Source organism: Falco punctatus (genome assembly GCF_963210335.1).
Source record: "Falco punctatus genome assembly, chromosome: 6".
Lineage (NCBI taxonomy): Eukaryota > Metazoa > Chordata > Aves > Falconiformes > Falconidae > Falco > Falco punctatus.
In genome coordinates, this window is record NC_137585.1 from 24323578 (window position 1) to 24333756 (window position 10179).

The following is a 10179-nucleotide window of genomic DNA, read 5'->3' on the forward strand; positions in this document are numbered from 1 at the left end:
TCCCTCTCTCCATCTCCTCTGAAGCTGAGGGGCACATCACTGTTGCCAAACAAACCGGGACAAAAACCAGCTCGGAGAAGCACAGCTCTGAACAAAGTGAAATGAGGAAGACTCCTCCACAGGGAAGCACCTACCGACCCCACCGCTGGGGTCCTGCTGGGGGCAAAAAGAGGCATCATCCCTTTAGAGATGGCCAGGGAGCTCCTCAGCATGCCTGGTCTCCCTCTGGGAGCAACCACAGCCAGAAGGAAAACAGCTGTGGTCTGTAGCGGGACAAGGGGAGATTTCCTGTAGCCCACTGCAGAGTAAATACTCATGGCAATCTGGGGTGAGAGAACAAGGGACCCTCCAGTCCCGAGGGCTGCACAACCAGATTTAAAAATAAAACCTACAAGCGGGGAGAACTGGCTTGCCTGGGACCTCGAAAGAGCCAGCGTCCACCCGAGAGGGAGCGAGCGGCAAACCACCAGGCCACGGCAGCCAGGAAACACTGCAGCAGGAGCCAGACCCACAGCTCAGCCACAAGAGAACAGGTCGGCTTAGGATGGATGAAGCCGGCTGGGGAGTTAAATTTAGACAGGTAAACATACCGAGGGGAAGAGACGGGGTTCACACAGCCCTCACCATCTGCCACTGCCAGGCCCTGGGGAGGACCCTCCAAAAAAACCGCTTGGGGGGCTGTTGCCGTGAGCTGGGGCACCCCAGCATAGGGCCATCGGGGGCAAGCAGGTGGGGGAGCGCCTGAGGCCATGGGTGTTTTTCCCCATCATTTGCTCCAAGCACCTCTCTGCCAGGCACCATCCCTGGGAAGGGGGAAAGTGTGCAGGACACTGCAGCCTGAGGAGAACCACAGTCCCTGGTAGGCACAGTGCAATGGGGTCTGTGCAAAGGAAAAGTACCAGGGAAAACCCAACCAGAAACATGGGGGCCACAGCACTGGTGTAGCCATTTGTTGGCAGAGCCCTGCTGAGCCCCCTTTCTGAGGGAAAAAGGGGTAAAAGAAGAGGCTTGGCAATCACTCGTGACACTTGATGCAAGAACAAGGAGATAAAGTCTTGCAAACTCAGCCAAACTCTAGCCTGAGTTGTCTAGACCCCAAGAACGGGAGGGAACACACATCACTCCTTTCCCCATGCTACCTGCAGCCCTGCTGCAAGCCATCAAACCCCACTGCCCATTTGCAGCTCGCAAGGGCAAATGAAGGATCCACAAATATGAACAGCCTTCCATCTGCAACGGGCTCCACTTGCAAAGCTCTTTCATGGAGAGAGGCCGTGCAATTACAAGGCACACGAGAGCATCCCTACTTTGTGCAAACAGCTGTGCTGAAAAGCAACAATCTGCTTTCAGTGACCCCATTGCTCTACCTCATACAGAGCAGGGGAAGGCTTGCGTAAGCTTTATCAAGGCCTAAGCCAACGCTTGGAAGGGGGTGGTGGATCACAGGGTCTGGTCTCATCTGTAATTCTGTCCATACGGGCTCAGCCAGTTATCCCTGCAGTGAGCCCAAGAACTTGCACTCCAGTAAAGTGTCTTTTCCAAAAAGACATTCAGTCTTTATTTGAAGATTCTAAGAGCAGGGGAAGCTAATGTTTTCTTTGGTTGTTTGTTCCAATGGTTAATCACCCTGCTGTTAAAAATGTTGCCTGTTTTGAACGTGAATACATACCGCTTAAACGCCCAGCCACACATTCAAGTTCTCTTGAATTAGAAAGCTCTCCAAGCACCAGTTATCCTCAGTGCCGCAGAAAGCATTCAGGTATCACACCACGCTACCTCTTGATTTTCTTTCTGAAATGCTACCTATGTCCACATTCCTCAAGTCTCCCACTAGAAAAGGGCTTTTTCCAGTCTGGGAGAAATTCCCATGACTCTGCTCTGCACTGCCTTCAATTTTAATGAAGTCTGTATGCCTTTTTCCAGCGAGCAAAGGTCCCTTTCTGTGCAAAATCATGGACTGCTCTGTCTTACATGACAACATGCCTTGGCTATCTGCATCCTGATTTAAAAAGTACTGTGTTTACAAGTCTCTCTGAAACGCTTATTGTGTGTGTGTCCAATTAATTTGGAAATGATGAAATGGTTTTCACTCGAACTTTGATCAGCCATTAGAGAAAAGATCTTACGGATAGAAACAATTTATATTCATTCAAATAAGCAATCATGCAGTTTTCAGAAAATAACTGCTTTCCCTGTGCGCCTTGAAATCCAAACCCAACAACTTCAGGACAAAAGACTCAAGATCCGAAGCAGTTCAGAAACTAGAGGCACCTACTGGGCTAGAGAAAGGAACAAAGAGCAATAAAGGTGACTGCACTGATATATTCATGTTTTTAAATTTCACAGTATTTGATCTCTTCCTAAAAGTCCAAGCTCCTGGAGACTTCACTATACAAGACTGTGAATTTTTCTTGAAGAAGGTGTGTTTCTGGTCTTTGCAGAATAAGTCTGGAAAACACAATTGGGACATACTTTACTACCTGAAAAAAACATAGGACCCCCCCAACTTTTTAGACCCAATTCATTCAAAACTTCCATGGTTTTCAACTGAGGTAATGAATTCAGGCACATTGGGAGGGAAGGGGTTGAGAGAAAAGATTTCTCAGGGCTTGGAGCCTGCAGCCACAGTTTCAGCTTCAGCTTTCCCTAAACAAAGGTTAGTCACATATGGAAGGACATTGTCACTGTATGTGCACGAGACAGGGGAAAGGACGCACGGGCTGCTTACAGCTACTGAGAAGAGAGGTTTGCTAATACTAAAGGCACAGAAGGAGCTAGGGAGGGGGTCCTTTCCAAAAGGGAGGAATCCCAGACACTCCCAGGCACAGAAATGCGCGACGGAGCCTGGGAGCAGAGGAAACCCACGGCTGGAATGGGGCCAGCTCGCCTCCCCAGCTCTGCCTCCTACCCTGCACTGGCAGTTCAACCTTATGCTTTTCTCTTCACATACTTGGCTAATTTCTTTAAAGGAGGAGGAAAAAAAACCTGAGTACTTGGGCTAGCTTCACTGCCACATGTGGCTACTTATCCCATACATTGGATGCTTGGGGTAAAAAAAATTCCACCCAAATTCCTGGAGTGCCCAACCTTCACCTTGGATAAACCCAGGTGTCCATGCATAGGACAGTGGTTTAAGAGGAGTCTGTCTCTCCTGCCAACTTTGAGAAAGCCCGCTTTATTCTCTTTTGGGACGAAGAGCATGTACCCCACTTGGTTCCGCATTTACAACAGCATCTGTGCGTGTGACAGAAGACAGGCATCCGCAGGTGAAACCCACCACCACCAGAAAAGCGGTTCCTTCAGCTCATGTGCCGATGCCCAGCAGCGAATGTGTCAAGGAAGGGCAAGAGCAGGTTTACACCTGAGTGTTGGTGCCCCCCTGCAGAGCTCCCACCTGCAGGGGAAGGCATGGGAGACATTACAGATACGCATGTACCAGGCAGGCTCTGAAGGGGCAGACGGACAAAGGTGAGTGCAAAGGAAGGTGATACCCCGTGTGCCCATTATACGTGTGTACCTGAGGCTGGGTGGACACAAAAGCTCACATAAAGGGTAACAGCAAAGAGCCCACAACATGTAGGCTGGCAAGGAGGCATTGGTGTAAAAGACCATCCGTGTGTGCGGGTGATGTGTGGTAGAGCAGGTTATATTGACAACATGCAGGTGCATGAGGAGCATGATGCGCGTGCACATGGCTATAAAGAACATGAAACAAGAACAGAAATGCCGGTACGTGCGTGAGAAACAGCTCTGTCACAAAAAAAGAAACCAACCCCCAAGATGAACAGGTGAGTACGTGGGTGCAGGCAGCAGAGCAAGGGTGATGCTGATCACATGCTGGAGTGCAGGCAGGAAAGCATTAAGAGGCAGGTAAATCACCCAGATGTTCTTTTCCTCTGCCATGGGATGCTCATCCAGTGGCAGAGGAAAAGTACAAAAAACATGGGGCAATGAATTACGTCACATCATATGAAAATCTGTTTGGGGAAGTTATTTTACCCATACCACTACGCGAAGTATTGCACCATAATTCCCAGGAAAAAACAAGTTTCATAAAACAGCATGTTTGTTACAGACATAACAGGGATGTTTGTGCCCTGGTACTGTGAGACCATACACACCATTGCTATATGTTGGTGTTTCCACACACACAAGCACCTTCTCCCAGACCGCATGCCGTGGCCTGTGACAGCACATGCTGCCAAACTGCGGGCACATGGGTGACGAGGATGGCATGGGCCAGGGTTTGCATGCTCTCAGGAAAGCCGCTGTGCTCACGGTTAAGGAAAGGGCCCTCATCCGACAGTAACATCCCTCCGCTCAGAGTAACGTCCATCTCACCGCAGTAACATCTGTTTTGCCAAACTCTTGTCTGTCATGCCTGAGGAACATCTGTTTTACCAGTACAATGTCTGCCACCCCTGAGGATCGTCCCCTGCACCCCAGCAATGTCTCTCATGCCAGACTGCGGCGCCTCATGCCCCAGCAGCATCTCTCCCGCCAGAGCCGGTCTCTCCCACGGCGGTAACAGTACCAAGGCCACCCCGGGGCCACCGCGCGACAGACCCCTGCCCCGTGCTACGGTCCCCCCTCCGCTGCTGCGCGGTGTGGAGGGCTCACCCGGGCACTGCTGCCCGGCAGCGGCCCCCCGACGGCCCCTCTCCCCGGCCCGGGCCGCCCGCCGCGGGGGCTCCGCGCAGCCCGCACCGACCGGTCCCCGCAGTCCCTGCCCTGCCCGGCTCCGACCGGCGGCCGTAACGGGCCGGGGGCGCCCCCGGGCTGCGCTGCCGGTGGTCGGCGGCGAAAGGCGGCCGCGTCTCCCGGGCTGGGAGAAAGCAGCGACCCCCCGGCACCGCCCGCGCCACCTCCCGCCCCCTCGGGGGCCGCCCGGGGAGGCGCCCGGCGTCGGGACGGGCCCCGGGCATCCGCGCCGGCCGGCACGGGGAAACACCTCCCGCCCCCCGGCCTCCTCCCCCCGCCGCCACCGCCCTCCCCGCCGCCGCGGGCCGGGGCCGCCTCCTACCTGCATCTCACGGGCGCCGCGTCCCCGGGCGGCGGCGGCGGCAGGTGAGCGGGCGCCCGCGGCGGGCACGGGGCTCCGCGCCCCCCTCCGCGGCGTCGCGGCGGCCGGAGACCGCGAGGGGACGCACCTGCCCCGGGGGCCGCGGCCCCGTCGCCGCGCCGGGCCGAGCCCCCCGCCGGCAGCGAGAGGGGAGTGAGGGGAGGCTGCCGGCGCTGCGCTCCCCGTCACCGCGGCGGCGCTGGGCTCCGCGAGCGGCAGCACCGAGAGCGACTCCCGGCCGAAGTTGGCGGCGGCGGCGAGTGCCGGGCCCGGGAGGTGCCGGCGGATCCCGGGGGCTCCGGCCGCCTCCGCCCCGCCTCCCCCCGCCCCGCGCCCGCCCCCCGCGCCCTGCGCCCGCCCCGCCGCGGGCGCCGCCGCCGCCGGCGGGATGGGGCTCGCTCGAGGGGGCGCGGCGGCCTCCCCCGCCGGGGCGGCCCCGGGATGGCGCGGGGGGGGGCTGGCCCCGGGGGCGAGGTACGGGCCCGCTGCCGTCGGGGGGTGGTGGTGTCCGTGCCGGCGGGTGGGGAGGGCGACGCGAGGGAAACGCCGCGGCCCTGTGCGGTGGAGGGGACCGGGCTGTCTCCCTCCCGCCCCCCTGCCGCCCGCCGGCACAGCCCCCGCAGGGACGCTCGGGCACTCGGGGGTCGCTCCCGGGGCACCTCCGCGGTGTCCCCTCCCCGGCTGCCGGGCCCCGCCGTCTGCGAGCGCCCAGCCCGCGCCTCCCGGTGCCGCGGGCAGCACCGTGCCGTGCGTTTCTCGTTGTGGATGCTCACGGGCACCCTGCTCATGCGGCCCTGGCCTGGGGGCCAACGTGCTGGAAGCCAAAGCCCCTCCGGCTGGTCAGTGGGGTTTGTGGCTCCCGCCAGGCGAGGGGCCTTGACCTGGTGCCCTGCTGCTTCACCCCAGCAGGGTTTCAGGCATCTGCCTCCCAGTGCGGGCGAGGGCGGGGGCTGCGGGGAAGGTGCGAACCAGCCAAAGCCCTTTCGGTTCGGGGACGCTGTTAAAAAAAGGCTGGCGAAGTTTGGCAGAGGAGGCAGCGACAGCCTGCAGGAAGCCCTTGATGGGAGTGCCTCTCAGCAGGCACATCCATCCCCTGCCTGCAACACCGGGAATCGCACCGGGGGCTCTCCCCCACCTCTCTGCCCGTAAAACTTCACAGATTCACGGCCAGATCCTGTTCTCACTTTCTGTGGCAGAGGTAGGGAGCAGCTGCAGAGGCATTAGCAGGATCACTGCAAATTTATGTCGGTGTAGCTGAGAGCGGTTCCCAGCCCTCGGGGTCGCTGGGCATCTTGGCGCACAGGGGCAGGATTTACGTGCCTGGCCTCTGAGCAACCAGCCAAGGAAGCCAGGATTTACACTTGTGTCGGGATCCCTGCCTCTGGGCCCCACAGCAACAGGCATCTGAAGTCTCCCTGCAGCAGGAGCTGCAGAGCCTGGCACACAGTGCAAGGAATGCCTTGCTGCTCCTGCACACGCACAGCCTCACGCATGTGAGGATTCAAGGGGAGTTACATCAGGGAGGCATTTGGCCCCCTGGGATTACTCAGATTTGTACCAGTTTGGGATTTAGCGCAGCTTGAGGCACGCACCCCTACCTGAGTGCCTCGTTTCCAACCGTTCTGAGCATCTGTTCAGGTTCAGAGTAAAAATACTCAAGTGAGCACTTTTAGAGGAGCAGGTAAGTGTTTGAATACAGGCTTCACGGTACAAATAATTGAAGGTTCCAAGTGTCTTAATTTATGACCAACTGTTCCAGTGTTTCCCATCATTGTAGTCATTAATGATACTTTGTTTTAATGGGAATAGGAGATAGAGGAGGTACAGCTGGAGGTAAATAGTAACCCAGTGTTTGTGGTAGGAAATAAGGAGCCATTGTCCTCAGCACTATGTAACTAGAAAGATAATAGTTGGTACAGCAAATACCAACTAATTAGAGGGCAAAGACAGTCTTGAAATTGCAGCTGGCTGCAGGAAATTTTAGGTGCCAGCTTTTTGCTCTGAGGTAAGGCTGGTTTACCATATGGGCTGTCGTTCCCGCTTGTCTGTCGAGCTTCTGACTTGCACATTAAAGCTGTGGAGGGCATGGGCAAGGTGCTCCTTTGGGGACCTAGCAGACAGCAGGGTCCCCTCTTGGGGACCTGGAGGTGTGAAGGGGTGCGTCACAGAACTGAGGCTTGGTAACAAATTGCTTGGCCTATTGACTAACACGCTTTTCCACTTCTGGTGCTACAAGGGACAGCTGGCCACAACAGGTCAGCAGGCCAGAGATCCTCACGGGTCCTCAAAGGAATCCTCCTGGGGCTGGCACTGCTTCACACACTGAGATGGTGTTTTTCATCAGGGTTAGAGGTGGCAGAAGGGGAAGGCAGAGCAATGGTAGGACCAAGAGCAGAGGCCGACAGACAGGACTGGATACACGTGCTCTTTAAAACCTCCAGGTATGAGCTGTGTGGATTATTCAAAAAAGATCCCAGCTAACTGAAAGACCATGCTGCCTTCCACGCATAGTCCATGAGGGTGATAAGACTTCCTGCAGTTTTAACCCTGCTTTGCTGTCTCCACTCCTGCTTTGGTGGGACAAGAAGCACTGTTGGGAGACATGTAGGCATGTGTGAGTCCCGTGGCGGTGCTGGATGCCAGGAAGGGCAGGAGGGACAGCTGGTGGGGTGCACCTCAAAAGTTGGGTGGGAGTGGGCCCCTGGCTGGCTGCTTGGAGGGATGGAGAAGAGGCAAGAGGTCCTCTGCCAGCAGTAATAAGGTGCATGGCCATCTGGGAGGGTGTGTCTCACAAGGGGGAAGACTTAGCACTCCTGCCAGCGTTGAGGACAAAAATCACACAATAAGTCAGTCGTGGTGTTTGCGTGGGTGGGTGAGGACAGGAGACCACCTATTGCTTTACCTCACTTCATCCCTCTGCTGAAATGTCATTGATGTTTTTCTCCTGGAAGGAGAAAAGTTGGTTGTCTTCTTTTCTTCTAGTTTCCCCCACAAGTTTGTTTTATTCTCTACCAAAACACTGCTCTATGAATATCATACCATAGGTTTTGTCCACTGAAGCTATTCCTCCATCTACAGAGGAGGATGGACAAGGATAGGGCACTTGCACCTGGCCAGGGGTGATCTTCACTAGATATCAGGGACACCAGCTGCCTGTAGGACAGGCTCCTATCTGGTCTCAGCTGCCAAAGATGTCACCCAGATGTTCTTTAGAAAATGTCCTGATATGATTAAGCCTCATTAGTTAAATAACTGCCAGTATCCACAACTGGAACTGGGCAGGGTGCAGACTTTACTCCGTGACCAGAGTCTCGTATGTGACCAATATTGGTGGGGGGTCTGTCACAGCATACCCAGGCAAGATGTTCATCTGATCAGTTGCAAAAAGTAGCTTAACCCACGCAGTCACCCTGGACACCACAAGCCATTTTACTTCTCTTCATCTTGCTGAAACACCCTATGGCTCCAGTCACCCTCACGCTCCTCTTACTCTTCTACTACAGTAATGGATGTTGTGACTCTCACCTGGCTGGCCTCTGCTGCTGGTGAGGAGGAAGAGGGTGGGGAAGTGCTCGAACTGTTTGAGATGTGGAAATACTCAACTCACTTGGCAGAGGAGAAGAGCAATTTAAAATGTATAAGGAACCTAAGTCCCTCCCAGTTAATGGCATCACATTGCAGACTATATTCAGAAGCAGGAGACCTTATCACCAGAAAGTCAGCCATGTGGCTCCAACTTAACGTAGGTGTAAGCCCAGTCTAGCACTTCTGTGGTGCTCATATGCTCTGATGTCTTGGGACGTTTCATCCATCCCTATTGCATTTGCACAGTAAGCTTCCCCCCAGTCAGATGGTCCTATGTCCTCTCTGCCTGCAGGGCAGAGCTGAGGCTGAGATGATGGCTGTTCTGTGACAGCTTTCAAGGAGTACCTGCTACACTTCTTTCATTGAGAGGGACCTTTTTTTTGGCCCTTTAATTACCACTCGCTCCACACTCTGTGGTGGGATTAGTAGCAGTAGTAGGAGCAAGTAAAAGGGAGTGAACTTATTGTGAGGAATTGGACGTGTTTCCAGCAGTGAGATTTTTATGAGTCAAGGTGGAATTCATGGAATAAAAAACTGGAAATGGAAAAAAAAAATAATCTTGAGCTCCTGCCAAAGGCGGGCTCATTCCAGACGAGTTACCTGATCTGACCTGCCTTGCAGGTGTGAAAATCTTCATTGACCCACCCTCATGTTCTCTACCTGCCCCTACAAACACCAAAGAAAACCACCACCTTATTCCCAGCCGCTGCCCTCACGGGAAGCAGCCAGTTTCCTTGAGGCATAAAGCTCATGACCTGAGAATTTGTGGCACTCCACAAAAGGAAATATAGGCTAAACTTCTGAAACATTTTCTAATGTTGACGTCTTTCAAGCGGTGGAATCGTCTCCCCAGGGACACGTGGATGCTCTGCTCCTTGAGTCAGGGAGACAGGACCGGACAACACACAGGAGTATTGTTGGGAACCTTACTGCTGCTGTCCCTGGGAGATACAGTGAGGGGGGAGAGAGGAAATAAATTAGTTTACTTGAATCATTTCCAACTCTAATTGCTATGATCTCGCAGTAGTTTTCCCAGCCCCAAGTATAACATTAACCATCGAAGCACGATTTCACCCACGGTCAATTAAACCAGGATTCATCTGGCCTGACATCACCAAGTAAAATCCACCCTGGACTCAGGAACACCCCGCTGAGAAGAGACAGGAGCGAGACAGGGGTTCCATGGGATGAGCAGAAGCTGCTGCACTTGGAGGTGGACATCTCCGAGCATGCTCTTCCTTTCCGCTGGCACAAGGCCGATGCAGTAACTGTATGATGTGCGTATGCCTTTCCTCACCTCAGTGATGAACTAGTAGGGTCTCTGGGAGCAATCCTCCCATCTAGATGGTGGTGCTGGCTGGGGTGCTGCTCCAGAGGTCAGATGGAGCGATGCGTGCCACCCTGTCAGATGGCTGGCTACCTCTTCATGTTCAGTGACTACAAATGTCCTTTGTCTGGTTTGCTTCTCCCTCCGAGTCCTCCACAGTGCAGGTCTGGGAAGCCTGGCTGGCGCCCACAAGGGATTCAGTGTC

At 54.9% G+C, this 10179-nt stretch overlaps 1 protein-coding gene across 1 annotated transcript in view; it reads right to left on the reverse strand.

Moving 5' to 3' along the window:
• The window catches only part of WNT5B (Wnt family member 5B), a 72975-nt gene extending 67117 nt beyond the window's left edge, over positions 1-5858 (reverse strand). The window contains exon 1 of the mRNA XM_080393541.1: positions 5024-5858. Within this exon, the coding sequence (XP_080249667.1) occupies positions 5024-5029 (6 nt within the window). The 5' untranslated portion in view covers positions 5030-5858. The remainder of the gene's footprint in view (positions 1-5023) is intronic.
• Positions 5859-10179: the final 4321 nt, after the last annotated feature.